This window comes from Felis catus, chromosome D4 (genome assembly GCF_018350175.1).
Source record: "Felis catus isolate Fca126 chromosome D4, F.catus_Fca126_mat1.0, whole genome shotgun sequence".
Classification (NCBI taxonomy): domain Eukaryota; kingdom Metazoa; phylum Chordata; class Mammalia; order Carnivora; family Felidae; genus Felis; species Felis catus.
Window position 1 is genome coordinate 6,324,249 of NC_058380.1, and position 15,920 is coordinate 6,340,168.

General features: G+C 41.5%; 1 protein-coding gene across 9 annotated transcripts in view; it reads right to left on the minus strand.

Moving 5' to 3' along the window:
• PDCD1LG2 (programmed cell death 1 ligand 2) overlaps positions 1-15,920 on the minus strand; it is a 111,637-nt gene that overhangs the window by 84,530 nt on the left and 11,187 nt on the right. For 8 of the 9 annotated variants that reach the window (XM_045042446.1, XM_023242193.2, XM_045042447.1 and 5 more), the window contains 1 exon segment: positions 4,210-4,275. In XM_045042446.1, the coding sequence (XP_044898381.1) occupies positions 4,210-4,275 (66 nt within the window). 9 annotated transcript variants of the gene reach the window in all.

Genomic DNA, 15,920 nt, shown 5'->3' on the forward strand with positions numbered 1-15,920 from the left:
CTTTATTCTGTTCGACTGAGTGATGTGTCTGTTTTTATGCCAGTACTATACTGTTTTGATGACTCTACCTTTGTAATATAGCTTGAAGTTAATATAGTTATGAAATTATGCTTTAACCTAGCATTGAACTCCTAAAGTTATGAGACAAAGGAAAAAATCGGAAAGTTTCCACAACTACAAAATTAAGCAGGCAAAACCTAGAGCAAAACAGGTTTTCCTATCATTTGGGCCCCCTGACTGAATTAAAGGGTAAAAAAATTTGGCCAGGGCATGCAAAACTCATATATGCAGCTTTTTAATCAGATCAAAGCAACTGGTTTGAGTAGTGCTGGACCTTTCTGAAAGCTCTTGGGGAAGCTGTGCACTTTATTTGCAATCAGGCATCAATAGGAGTCAGCACCTGTCACATCTCCAGAAACACAAAACAAATCATTTGCATTACCTCCCAAGATAGCTTCCCCTTTAAGCTAATTTTATACTTTTTTTCCCCCATTTAATAACAGAAGCTTAAGTGTTTTTTTCAGACTGTGTACTTAATGAACTTGAAAGGTGGGGGCTGCTTTACACAACCACAGTCTTCAGAAAACTATAGTTCCTGCTTTAGGATAGAAGCCTGTTCTGGGCACCTGATTCATCTGCTTCTCTTTGTAGGAAAACGGCCTGGGTGCATCTCAGTTCTTAGAAATCCTTTCCCAAACCTGATTTTCTGCCTTGTATACCTCAGGGGTCCAAACAAGTGGTTTCAGAGGCTGAAGATAGTTTAAGTGGAGTGACCCAGGGTGTGGTCCCCACCCTCAGAGTGACCTCAAGCATCACCATGGTCATGTGCCCCCCTGGTTTTATTCTTCTCTGGAGGATGGAGAAAGAAGAAAACATCAATAAAAGGAATAACAATTGGGGTTACTTTTCCCCCCAAGACACGACAAAGTAAAGAAATGAATATTTCCCCTTAAATGTATCTGGGTTACAAGATGTTCTTAGGTTTTGAAATTCAATTATAAGAAAAGAAGAACCACAACATTACAGAAATTCGAAGAGTGTGCTATGGATGAAAGTGTACACACAGAGATCAACAGAACAGATTACAGAATGGAGTCCAGAAGTAGATCCACACAAAGATGGTCAATCAATGTTTGACAAAGGTGCAAAGGTGAGTCATGGGGAAAGGATAGTCTTTTCAACAAATGGGGCTCAAGAAATTGGACATCCACATGCCAAAAAAAAAAAAAAGATCTTCAACCTATACTTTATATCTTTGATGACAACAATCAACTCAAGATGGGTGGTAAACCTAAGAATGTACAACTATAAAATGTTTAGAAGAGAGGCGCCTGGGTGTCTCAGCTGGTTAAGCCTCTGACTTCGGCTCAGGTCATGATCTCACAGCTTGTGAGTTCAGGTCCTGTGTCAGGCTCTGTGCTGACAGCTTGGAGCCTGGAGCCTGCTGTGGATTCTGTGTCTCCCTCTCTCTCGCCCCCTTCCCCGCTCACGCTCTGTCTCTCAAAAGAAATAAACATTGAAAAAAAATGTTTAAATAAATAAAATGTTTAGAAGAAAAGATAGGAAAAAATCTTTGAGAGTTTGGATTAGGCAGAGTTCTTAGCCATCTCACCACAAGCACAGTTCATATAAGAAAACAAAGACAAATTGGATTCCATCTAAATTAAAATCTTTGCTGTGCAAAAGACACTGGTAAGAGAATAAAATACGAGCCACAGACTGAGAGAAAATATTTGCATATCATGCGTCTGATAAAGGACTTGCATCTAGAATATACAAAGAATTCTAAAAACTTAATAAGAAAATGAAAAAAACTTAATAAGTCTGCCATTTTTAAAAACATTTAATCATTTTTGAGAGTGAGAGAGACAGAGCATGAGCAGGGGAGGGACACAGAGAGAGAGGGAGACACAGAATCCGAAGAAGGCTCCAGGCTCCGAGCTGTCAGCACAGAGCCCAACGCGGGGCTCGAACTCACAAACAATGAGATCATGACCTGAGCTGAAGTCGGATGCTTAGCCGACTGAGCCACCCAGGCACCCCAATAAGTCTGCCATTTTTGATGATTATCATCACTGTAGGCTGGTAAGGTAGAAAGGACATTAGTTTTGAGGGAAACTTGCCTGCGACACCTAATGACTACATAATCTTGGGTACATTAAATAGCTTTTCTGAATTCTAGTTAAAAATGGTCAAATAGTTTGAATACAGATTTTACCAAAGAAGACATATAGATGTCCAACTGCCATGTGAAAATATGCTCATCATCCCTAGATATTAAGAAATATCTATTTTCCTAGATATTAGGAAAATGCAAATTAAAACACAAAGAGATAATTCTACACACCTATTAGCATGACTTAAAAAAAAATGACAATGTCAATGCCAAGTGCTGCCAAGAATGTGAAACAATTGGAGGTCTCACACTTTGCAAGGGGAATGTAAAAATGGTATAGCCACTATGGAAAGGCTTAGTGGTTTCTTATAAAGTTAAATATTTACTTCCCATATGACCCAGCCATCCTACTCCTAGGTGTTTACCCAAGTGAAATTAAAATGAAAATCTATATATAAACATTTATAGTAACTTGATTCATCATTGCTCCAAAACAGGAAACAACCCAAAAGTCCCTCAACTGGGGAATGAATAAGCAAACTGTGGTATGTACATACAGTGGAATACTACTCAACAAGAAAAAAGGAATGAACTATTGATATATCTAACAATATTGATAAATCTCAATTGCATTATGCTAAGTGAAAGAAGCCAGACAGAAAGCGTATCTAATGAATAATCCCATTAGCATGACATCCTAGAAAAGGTAAAACTCTAGCACAGAGAACAGTGGGCACCGGCTTTAAGAGTTTAGGGATGGTTTTTGTGTGTTTGTTTGGCAAGTGGTACAACTGTTATGGATCTTGATTGTAGGGGTGGTTATAGGACTACATGTTTGCCAAAAACTCATAGATGTTTTTACTAAAAAGATTAAACGTTACTGTATGCTGATTTAAAAATGAATAAATGTTTAAACTGAGAATAAACTGAGGGCTTATGGGGGGTGGGGGGGAGGGGAGGGTGGCTGATGGGCATTGAGGAGGGCACCTGTTGGGAGGAGCACTGGGTGTTGTATGGAAACCAATTTGACAATAAATTTCATATTAAAAAAATGAATAAATGTTTAAAAAATGAAATGTTTTCTGCCAATTTTTCTCTTCAAATTTTAAATTGTTTTACAGATAACAGAATAGAGCACCACACACAGGGCACACAGGTAAGGAAAGCGTTCATGGTAAATGGTTTACCTGAGTCATACCCTGAGTTCGTTTTCATCACAGTCTTTAGGAAGCAGACTTTTTTCCAAGCATTAATCCAGCAAGACTCAAAAAATTTTTTTTTGAAATAACTAAAATTTCCATCAATAAAGGACTGGATAAATAAATTACAGCATGGCATGTCCAACGAAATATATAGAGCCACCTTACTTTTTCTTTTCTTTTCTTTTTTAGATTTTTTAAAAGTTTATTTATTTTGAGAGAGAGAGAGAGGGAGCATGGGGGAGGGGCAGAGAGAGAGGGAGAGGGAGAGAATCCCAAGCAGTCTCCACACTGTCAGTGCCATGTGGGGCTCAAACCCATGAACTGCGAGATCATGACCTGAGCCAAAATCAAGAGTCCAATGCATAACCGAATGAGCCACTCAGGTGCCCCAAGATACGATATGTTTATAGTTTCCTTTTGGCTAATTCATAAACATAATTCATCGTACATATTTTTCAGTTTTGTAAATGTGTAGTATCAACATTCAGTATATGTCCATGATCAAACTTAACTCCAAACACCCATTCCAAGTGGGAAGACTAGGGATTGTCGGCCATGCTTGATTCTCATCATCACTGGAGGCTGGTAAGGTAGAAAGTTCTGCAGGAAGCTTGCCTGTGACGCCTAATGACTACATAATCTCAGGAAAATTAAATAGCTTTCTGAATTCCAGTACCTTCATCTGCTGAATGGTTACTGTTCCTGTAAGACATGGGCACGGGAAAATACAAGGCACCCTGGGCACCCTTCTTTTTACTGTGCATGTGACAGTAATCACACTTCCTCTCAAAGAAAGCCTTCAGCCTGAGGACCTCATTTTCACCATTGGCTTCAGCTATGGGTCAGCTGCCTATTCCTCTTTCTCAGGCCCCTCCCTTTGCCCTTTCTTACCTGCTGTCTGATGAAGCTGCTTTCCCAAGCTCAACATCAGCAGGAGGAACATGCTCTGTACCCGATCTGAAACAAATAATTGAAAGTCTCAGGGCCTTCTGCAGTTTTGCTGGATCTTGTGATTTGGTGATTTGCTCATTCCTGAAAACAGGGAAATGACTCGTAAACAACTGTTCTGGGGGTGAGGGGGCAGCAGAGGGGGCAGAACAGAGCCTGGAAGAGAAGTTATAAGTTGAATGCCGGAGAGGGGGTGAGGGGAAGTGAGGCATTCTTTATCGATCCAAATTAGAAGCTCTTCCTTCTCTGAATATGAACCGGCCCTCACGAGTCACCCACACTGCTGATTGTCTGAACCTCCTTGTCCCTTCCACAAAGCCTCCCATAGATTTTTCAGTAGTGGATCCTTGAAAATCAAATGATTGTCAAATGAATAATGCATACCAGCTTCTTGAGGTGGGCTTGAACTCTGGGAGTTAGGTACTCAAAGATAGCATACAGTAGAACAGAACTAAATTCTCAATAAGCACTTGATATTTCCCTGAGCAGGTAAAGTGACAAGTTCTTTTGAGTGTTGTGATGGAGTTTGCCCATTATCTGAACTACCTGTTACTAAGCAGCTTAGACAGGGAGAGCACAGAAGTGGGGACATTGAGCGGGTGCTCAACCTTGATCTTGCTAAAACTCCTAAGCTTCCACATTTGCTCACAGGCTTTCTCCCATCCCAGGACTTCTGGTGGCTGAGGCAAAAGGGACAGGATATACTACTGTCAGCTATTCTGTCCTCACAGAGGCTTTCAAAATTTTATTAGCTATGGAACTATTTCTGCAAGGGAAATTGGTTGGAGCCATACATCCAAATCAGGTACAAGCAGATCTGCTCTGAGGTCTCAGTGTGATGGAAAGCCAGCAGAGGATTTAGATCTGGTGAATGACCTGATCTCATTGCATTTTTAAAAGAGGACTCAGCTTTGGTGTAGACAACAGACTCTTGGGAAGGAGAGTGGGTTGGACAAGATGAGAAGCAGGATGAACAGTGAGGCATGTTTACGCAGAGATGAAGATAGGTTGGATTGAGTAATGGAGCTGGTGGAGGTGAGAAGTGGCATATGTTATATACGAATATACTTTTGTTCTTTAAATTTATTTTTTCCCAACAGCATTATTGAAGTGTAACTGACATACAACAGAGGATTATGTGTGTGTGTGTGGGTGTGTGTGTGTATACACGTGCATGCATGTGTATGTACATAAATATGGAAAACACAGACAATTCAGTGGTACAATTCAGTGGTTTTTAGTATAGTCACAGAATTGTGAAACCCACACCACTATCTAAGTTTGGATTCTTTTCATTACCCCCCAGAAAGGAACCCAATACCCATTGACAGAAACTTCCCAATTTCCCTTCCCTCTCCTTCCAACCTCTGGCAACCACCAATACACTTTCTGTCTCTATTGTTTTCCTTATTCTGGATATTTCATTTAAATGGAATTACACAGTGTGGCCTTTTGAATCCAGCTTCTTCCGCTGAGCTTAATATTTTCAAGATTCATTTATGCTGTAGCACCTATCAGTACTTCATTCCTTTTAATGGTAGAATAGTATTTCATTGTATAACTATACCACATCTTGTCTAGCCATTCATACGCCAACGATCCATTTGGGTTGTTCCTACTGGCGTGCTTTTATGAATTATGCTGCTATGGACACTCATGTACAAGTTTTTGTGTAGACATGTTTCCAATTCTCTTGGATATGTTGGAGTGGAACTGTTTGGTTAAATAGTAACTCTATGTTTACTTTTTGAGAAATTGCCAAACTGTTTATCAAATATATAATTTGCAAACACTTTATCCCACTCTGCAACTTGTCTTTTCAGCTTCTTGATAATGTTATTTGAAGCACAAATATTTTAATTTAACTTAACTTTAAAGCACAAATTATTTTAATTCTGATGAAGCCCCATTTATCTATTTTCTTTTTTATTGCTTGTGCTTTAGGTGTCATATCTAAGAAACCATTGCCTAATCCAAGGTCACAAAGATTTATGTTTTCTTCTATTTTATAGCTTCAGTTCTTATATTTAGGTCTCTGATCCCATTTTGAGGGTTTTTAAAAAGATAATAATTGTTCCTTTATAGATTAAATCATTATAGTTTTGGCTACTGGAAGTCCCTTCAAGGTAGCCTCTGTTTGCTTTTCACACAATCCTATCGATCTTGGAAAGTTTGTTTGCTTTCTGTACAAATTGCCTTAAGTTGACTTCATGTGTCTATTGCCCACACACACAATTAACCTTTCTCTAAGAAGTCCCGTTTTTTTTTTTAATTTTTAAAATTAGAAACAAAACAAAAACAGTTTACCCATTTCTCCCACCCCTAAACACCTGCCTCTGGCAACCACCAATCTGCCCTCTGTATCTATGAGCCTGGTTTGTTTGTTGTCTTGTTTGTTTTAGATTCCACATGTAAATGAAATCATACAATATTTGTCTTTCTCTGTTTGACATATTTCACTTAGTGTAATCTCCTTGAGGTTCATCCGTGTTGTTGCAAATGGCAAAATTTCATTCTTTTTTTTTGATGAATAATATTCCATTTCTCTCTCTCATACACAAACACACACACACACACACACACACACACACACTTAGGTTGATTCCATATCTTGACTATTATAAATAATAATGAAGTTATAATAAATAATGAAGTTACATATCTTGAGTTACATTTTCATTTTCTCCAGATAAATACCCAGAAATGGAATTGCTGGACCATATGGTAGTTTTATTTTTATTTTTTTTTAGGAGCCTCCATACTTTTTTCCATAGTAGCCACACCAATTTACAATTCTACCAAAGTGCACAGGAGCTTCCTTCTTCTCCACATCCTCACCAACACCTGTTATTTCTTGTCTCTTTGATACTCGCCATTCTAACAAGTGATATCTCATGGTGGTTTTGATTTGCATTTCCCTGATGATTAGTGACATTGAGCACTGTTTCATGTACCGGTTGGTTATCTATAGGTCTTTTTTTGCCAAGAAGCTCATTGCCTATGTTTTCTTCGAGGACTTTTTTGGTTTCAGGTCTTACATCCATGTCTTTAATCCATTTTGAATTGATTTCTGTGTATGGTGTAAGAGAGTGGTCCAGTTGCATTCTTCGCATGTGGTTGTCCAATATTTCCAATACTAGTTATTGAATGCTTTGGAACATATTCCTCACTTTCTTCATTTTGCTGAACTCTCTGTTTCTACACTGTAGATGGAACAACTACTTTCCCAGTCTTGAAGGATTGGTCTTATATAGGAGATGAACCTTAATGTTCAACCATGTCTCATCTCTTGGTTGTCTTGCAAATCTTTATGTTTGTCCAAGCAGCTGATTCTATTTTCTTAAAATAATTCCCAGTAGTGGAGGATGTGCCTGTTAGTATCCAAAAGGGGAGGATCTTTACATCTAGATTCAGGTTGACTGAAAGTCAGATCCTCAGGCATCAGCTTGCAAAAGTATAGAAATAATACAGTCCTGTGGCCTGCAAGTGTAAATCCTACTGGCCACCAGAACCAGGCAACTTGGAGGTGTCCTCTGGGTAGCAGTCACAACAATTTGGGCTCAAGATGAGTATACAAGCTTTCTTCTGGGTCCTGCTGGTGAACTGAAATGAAGCACAGGGAGGGCACCAAGATGGCGCCCACAGCCTACGTTAATCAGGAGCAGCTCTGCAGGCCACCAAATGTGTGCAAGACCGTAACCCTGCCCCTCAGGGTGCAGCCCTAGGAGAAGCAAAAAGGCTTTCCTCACAGAAAGACTGGGGTGTGTGCATCAGCGTGCTGTTTGTGCAGTGCTCCGGAGGCATCAGCCTGCCCAGAGCTGTCTCTCAATTTCACAGTCCTCTGGAACCTAGGAATTCAAGCCCTCTGGCCAACAGAGCCGGGTGATGAAGGGGTAAGGAGTCCCCTGGGCAGCTGCTGCAAAAACCCAGTATACCCTGTAAGGCTCCCTGGCAGGAGACACTAGTGTTCTGCAGTACGTCAGAGGATGAGTGTGCAAATAGCACCAGCCTTCCAAGGTCTCTGGAAAGGATTACACCAGCCCCTACAGGTGTGTTAATCGGCACCCTGCCTCTCAGGGTGCAGCCGTGAATGATTAGCTTCTAGGCTTCCTTCACAGGAAGACTGAGCTCCTGGGTCTGTGGCTACTCTGGCTCCCTTACATTTCCACAGGAATTTTAGGACCAGGTTGTCCATTTCCAAAAAGGAAAAAAAAAAAAAAGGCAGTTGGAATCTTGAATCTTGATAGGAATTGCACTCAATCTGTAGATCCATTGGGGAATATACCAATCTTCATAATGTTAAGTCTTCCAAAAATGAACATAGCATGTCTTTCCATTTACTTAGGTCTTCTATCTTTTCAAATAAGACCTTATGAGATTTGCTGTCAGGTTGGATATGTAGTTTGACAAAAATAAATAAATGCAGGAAATTTTCCACATTTGAGACTTGAGGCATTAGGGCAATGCAGGTGGTATTTTTTAAACTGGAGAAGGTGGAGGAGAGAAACAGATTAAGGAGCAGAAATCAGGACGTGTTTGGCACATACTCGGTTTGAGATGCCAGCTCGACATCCATGTGAAGATATGTAGTAGGCAGTTGGACAGGGGGTCCAGAGTTTGGGGTAGAGGTAAATTTGGGAGTGCTCAATGTCTACATGTTACTTAATGCCATAGGGCTGCATGACATCACCACAAGAGAGACAGAGGAGAAAAAGTGTCGAAGGACTGGAATGTGGGCCGTTCCAACATTTATAGATCCCTGGGACGGCGGGCACTAGCAAAGAAGATTGAAGGGAAGGGTAAAAAAGCTAATTAATCCCGCCTTTTATTTTCAGTTTTCTGATACTTGGACATCTGGGCTCTTGATCCTGCAGGGACTAGCCCCGTCCCCACCCCAAAGATTAGTCAATTCCTAGAGGCAGTGAGCAACTCACCAGGAGGGTGCCTTTCAAATGCAAACCAACCAATCCAGAACCCCACACTCCAACCACCTCCTTACTGCCCCAACCACCCTGGGGCCAGGTACCACACAACAAGGGACAACCCCTATGTTCCAGATCCCGATGAATAATTTCAAACTAGACAATTTAAGCCTGCCTTCCCATCCCTTCTTTTTTTTTTTTAATTTTTTTTTTTAACGTTTATTTATTTTTGAGACAGAGAGAGACAGAGCATGAACGGGGGAGGGGTAGAGAGAGAGGGAGACACAGAATCGGAAACAGGCTCCAGGCTCTGAGCCATCAGCCCAGAGCCTGACGCGGGGCTCGAACTCACGGACCGCGAGATCGTGACCTGGCTGAAGTCTGACGCTTAACCGACTGCGCCACCCAGGTGCCCCACAACCTATTTTTTTCAATGGCAGTTATCTCCTGATCTGTTGGCCTCGCCACACCTCAATTATAAGGAAACCTAGAGTTTAATTTTTGTAATACTTTTTTATTCATTTTTGAGAGACAGAGCATGAGTGGGGGAGGGGCAGAGAGAGAGGGAGACACAGAATCCGAAGCAGGCTCCAGGCTCTGAGCTGTCAGCACAGAGACCAACGCGGGGCTTGAACCCATGGACCGTGAGATCATGACCTGAGCTGCAGTCGGATGCTTAACCAACTGAGCCACCCAGGTGCCCTGTGGAAACCTAGAGTTTAAAACACAGTGTTCCAAGGAGGGGGTGTTCAGCTGAGCCAAATCTGCTGAGAGTTGGCATTAGCAGTGTGGAGGTCATGACAGAGCCCACTTGTGGGTCGTCCATGGATTTGGTGCAGATGAAAAGACTGTGAAGTGGAGAGAAAATAAGAGCTAAGAGTGTAGAGACAACAGAATATAGGCAGTGCTTCAGAGAAGAGTATTATAACAAGAGAGAGCAACGAGGCAGTAGCTAGAAGGGATTGTGAGGTCCACAGAGGGCTGTAATCTTGTTTTCATTTTAGAAAGAGACATATTACCACGGGTACCAACTAGGAGCTCCATCAAGTGCTTTCCATAGGGAAATGCTAGACCTTAGCTGGACTTGAAGACCCTCTTCCTTATCGAAAAGGCAAATGTACCCAGAAAAGAAATCATCTTCATGCGGCACTTGCCCAGCATTCTTATTTCTAGAGCTAAGAAGGATAGCGTGTAACACGTTCTGGCAACAGAAAGGACGCCTGGCTCACCCAGACCTGCTGTAACTTCCCCTTCTTCCTTGCCCATCTAAGGGGACTTTCCTTGCACGCTGCCTCCACAGAGAGATAGATAATGTTATGAAGGTACTTTCCAACCAGCAGCTTCTTCCAGCTAGGGACAGTCTCTTCTGTGCAATGGATAAGAGCTCATGCTCTAAAGTCAGACACATCTGAGCTCAAAACCTGGGTCTAGAATTGTGAACCTCTAAGACCCTGGGCACTTTATGAAAACTCTGTGTCCTATATTCCTGTAATGCCAATAATATTAACACCCACCTCAAGCCAGAATCTTGGGTGTGTCGTCTTGAACCTACTCGTCTCTCGTCTTGCAAATCCAGTCCATCCCCCAGTCCTATTGTATTAATTCTATGCCGGGATACTTCTGGATGATGCTTCTTCTATATACCACCCTGCTGCCATCATCTTTACTCAGCATCTCGTCATTCCGCTTTATACCATGGCAGAGCATCCTGCTCAAAATCTTTTGATGGCTTAGCATTTCACTGAGAATAAAGTCCTGAGTCCGTCTAGTCGTCCAGGCAAGAGGGACCGCTGCCTTGAGCCCTGTGCTTTAGTGGACTCGACAGTGGCCATGCTCCTGGTGTTTGCAGAGCTAAGAGTGTCCTCTGGGGCCCTTGACCTGCCCCTAAAACCTGCCACAATCTGGGTTCTTGGGACTCTGGAGTTCTCTAAGTGGCCCTAAGCTTGATGCCAGGTCTTTGGGGCTTCTTCCCCAGATCCATTCCCTCAAAAGCAGACCTTGTTGCCAGTGTGCAACTCCCTAAATGCAGAGACTTTCCTTGGTCTTTCCGATGAGACTGTCTTATGCAAAATCACAACACCACCACTCCTCCAGCATTCCCAATTCTCCTTATCTCTCTCAATTTTCCAAAGCACTCATGACCATCTGACATGCCACATAATGCACTCATTTGTTATATTATCATCTACTATCTTCGATAAGAATCTAATCACTAAAATGACAGAGATCTTTGTCTGATTTGCTTATTAACATCTTTCAGTCCCTAGAACTGTGTCTGGCAGGAAGCTGGCACTCGGTTCATACTGGATGAATGAATTATCCATTTACCTGGCAGGAAGACGCTCCTGAATACTGAATAATCAAATGTGACCATGTCACTCCTGCTTAAAAGATTCCAATAGCTCCCGTGATTTATAAGGTAAAGTTCTCCTTTGCATGGGCTACACAACTTTTTCAGATCTGGTCCCTCCTGCCTTAGCCACAGAAGTAATACAGGTGCTTTCCATGGCAAGGCCCTCACAGGTGCTCTGAGATTCTAATCTCTCTTGTCTGATCTCCATTTATTTTGTCCAATCTCATTTCCCCTCTATCTCAGTTTCTACTGGAGCTCGAAGAAACTGTACTGGGTGATAAATATTTCCTTAAGCGGCCTTACATTCTTATGCACTCAACACAAGTAGATAAGCCTTTTCTAGCTGCTCCAAGCTGTTCCTTCTGCCTCATTTGTTGTCTGCTATTCACTAATGTTAGCACTCAACTCCTTGTTGGTATATTAATTTGTTACATGTCTGTCTTTCATGTTAGAACAAGAGCTCTTTGTACTATATTAGGTCCTTATAACACTCCTCTTTATCTTGGTGTGTGTTTGTGTGTATGCATGTCTGTGTGTTTCATAAATGTTTATAACTGTTTATAATGGATAATGACTGTTTCCTGAAGGAACAGATGAACGAGTGCATGTGTGGCAATATGGTATCATACTCTGAGACTACTGGCCCCCAGTTGACTCCTTCTTCTATGAGAGAAACAGAAAACTTAATATGTTTAATCATTTTCATCAAATAAGAAATTTTCATCGATTTATGTCACTCACTGTAGAATGGGTTTCTAAGAGCAGGTTCTGGGAACCTTTACTGTTGGTAAGTTTGAACTCTTTTATATTCAGACTGGCAAAGCCTGAAAGAGTTACTTTGGAAAACTTATGGAGTGCACTGCCCAAATTAATTCACTCAAGCATCATTTACAAAGCATCTGTATGTAAGGCACTCCTTTGGCTGAAAGAGCACAGAGAGGACACCTCTCCATGAGATGAAATGAATGTGTTCAAACACCCATGCTCCCTCTTCCTTCCATCTCCCCTTCTAAAATTCACCTTTGTTTTGGAGATAAGTATATAATTGTCCAGGCCTACATGGCCATTCATTTTTATCCTGATTGTATATTCCTTATGTATGTGTTTGTGCTGGAGTTTCCATCAGGCAAAGGATGTTCATTGTAGCTGTCTGTACTCGGGCAAGCTCCCCTCTAAGGAATACACTAGAATGTGACTAGAAAAAACATTTTCAAAAAAAAAAAAAAAAAAAGAAAGGAATAAAAGAAAAGGCATTTTTTCAATCACATGATCAGTTTAGCTGAATTTCTTAAATTTCTGGATAATTCTTAATGAATTCTGGGTAATTCCTGACAATTCTGCCTATGAACATACTGTAGAGGTTGGGGTCTAGTCATGGTATGAAACGGAACAGGACAGCAGAAGACACTAAATTCTAGAACGTTTTCTTGTGGCCCTAAAGAGAGTCATGAAGGGAGCTCTCAGTCACAAGATGCTCAGGCTTGAGACAGAGAAGAAGCAAGGCCACTCTTTTTTAATTTATTTATTTAAAAATTTTTATTTATTCATGCATGTATGTATGTATTTATTATTATTATTTAGACCAGAATTTCTCATTTTTAATATGGAACGACTTAAAATTTGTTTGTAATAAGGGCCACTCTTTTTAGATTGGTGAAGAGTCGTGCTCAGATGGCTCCCCCAGGCCACTAGGGAAGCTGCTTCTCTCGATGGCATGGTGGAAAGCTCTGAGCTAGGCATCAAGAGACATTAATCAATTAAAATTTTTTTTTAGTGTTTATTTATTTTTGAGGGAGACAGAGCATGAGCAGGGGAGAGGGAGGAGTAGAGAGAGAGGGAGACACAGAATCTGAAGCAGGCTCCAGGTTCTGAGCTGTCAGCACAGAGCCCGATGTGGGGCTCGAACCCACCAGCTGTGAGATCATGACCTGAACCAAAGTCAGTGCTTAACCAACTGAGCCACCCAGGCACCCTGAGACATTAGTCAATTTAACATCAGTTTAAGTTTAACTTAAATTGCATCTCAACTTTTTAGCCAATGAATATGATGCTCCACTTTTTGTACATCTTTGAATTAGAAAATTCACTCAAATCAAAGTGGGAATCAAGACAAGGATTCATGTAAGAAAGGATCCCTGCCCTCTAAGACATACCATAGTCAGAACATCAAAATTCTGTACACATGAAAAATAGTAAGAGGCGATGTGAAAGGTTTCTACATGAAAATGCCCAGACCATGCAAGTTGCCTGGTGGAAGGATACGTCCAAGATTGAGTGGGATTTGGGGAGTTGGAGCTACTCTGGAGGCTCCTGCAGAAGAGTTAGAAGTAATCTCAGAGTTTCACACACACTCACGGCTTATCGAGGAGGACCAGGAACAGCATATCTAGGGTTGAGACATTCTGTCAATGGTTTAATGCCAGTTATAGCTTGTCAACAAGTGAGTGACAATCCCAAAGAAGTATGTGAAACAGATCAAATCTATGGCGTTTTTTTTGTTTGTATAGAAATGAGGGAGTGAAATTGAATGCCAGTCACTCAATGAGGGGTCATAGTATTAATTCAGATGTTTGGTAAAGCCCCTGACTTAGGTTCAGAAAAGGGAAGAAAGGCAGAGGAAGGAGAAACTCATCACAAGACAATTGACAAAACAATTGACAAAACAATTGACAAGTGATCAGCCATACAGGAAAGAAAGAGAAGCAACAAGTTGACTGTGGTTTTGAAGCCTGAAAATCAAGACACAATGCTGATACCATTGCAGAGGGGTAGAGTGGAGGAAAGACTAGATCAAGAGCCATTTTACAGGGAATGCCATGAGTGGGGTTTGAGTCATGAAATAATTGAAACAACTCAAGACAGATGAAAGCCTCACGTTTGGGGCACAATTCAGTGCTAGAGACAAACATGTTAATTCCAACATGCAAATGCCAATTGACATTGGGGGAATGAATTAACTCTCTCAGAGGGAAAGTATATAAAAACACAGGTTGGGGGAAAAAAAAGTCTGAGTTCTCTCTGACGGATGCCTCCAAATTAGGAGAGCAGGACTAGGAGTCCAGAGCAGAAGGCAAAGAAGAAATGGTCCAAGAGTATGAAAAGCTCCCCACCGTAGTATCTCAGAGCCAAAGGAAGAAAATCCCAAGAAGCAGAGGGATTGATAATACAGATCTGGAAAATTAGAACTGGGAACCAGCCTCCAGAGGTGTTAGAGAGTGCTGGAAGGCATTGAGGTGATTGGTGCTGGATAAACTTTCAGATTCCTGTATCTATTGGAATTCTGTCAGTTGATTAAAGACGGGGGGACCACAAGGTGCAGGAGACAGGTGGAATGGGAGAGCAGGCTGTGACGGGAAGAGACCAGGCTGCAGAAGCCTCACGGCAGGGTGACTTAAGTATGCCGCAGTGAAGGTACGTGGTATATTTGGGCACTGCTATGTGGAATAAAAACGTCACACAACAATCTATGGATCTCTATCCATGCATCTTAAAGCAAGTTGACTCAGAAGCACAACCTGAAATACTGCCTCTGAGCTCATTTGCACTGTATCCTTCTCAAACCAACCCCCATCTGCTCCCTGTGTGTTCCACAAACGCACAAATGACCCACATCTGGCGATTCAACTGTGGATTCATCAAATCAAATCGTTTTCCAACTCAACAGGCACCCAGTGAGCACCTCTGCATGATTGAGGCACTGTGCCAGGCACTTGAGTTTCAGAGAACCTAAAAGGTACAGTCCTTGCCCCTGAAGACCTCCAGTCGAATGGAAAGGCTCCCGAGAAAGAGAAATCTGGGGAGAGCACATCTGGAAGCTGCAGGTGAGCAAGAGCTGCTGGTAGAGAGAGTTCAGGTAATGAAGGCGCATAGACCACTTCTGAGAGGCAGGAGCGATATGGTGTTCATGCATTCATTGACTTCTTGGGCTTGGAAGGGAGCTCAGAGAATATCCAGTCAATTGGCATTTAACTCTGGGTACTACGTCTGATTACTATTCACACTGAATATTCTTACTGTGCACTGTGTTAATCGATGTCGGCAATTCCCTTGCACAGAATCATAGAATTTCAGGAATAGAAAGCTTATTCATAGGCAATTTCACTCAAGCTGCTCACTTCAATCCTCTCCCACATGAAATCCACGGTCCTCTCTTTTCTACTATTTGCACCCAGGCAGTGAGCAATACATAGCAACAGTGTTCTTTCAGTTAGCTAATCTTGCTCTAATCGTTTTATATAGAAAAGTAAGTCTTTTAGTAGGCGTCGAATCTAATTTAGTAAGCCTCTATTCTAATTAAAACTAACAGTTGCACGTACTATAAGTTAATTTAATTGTAGTTGGTTTTTTTGTTGCTTTTCTTTGTTTTAAACAGTTTACTC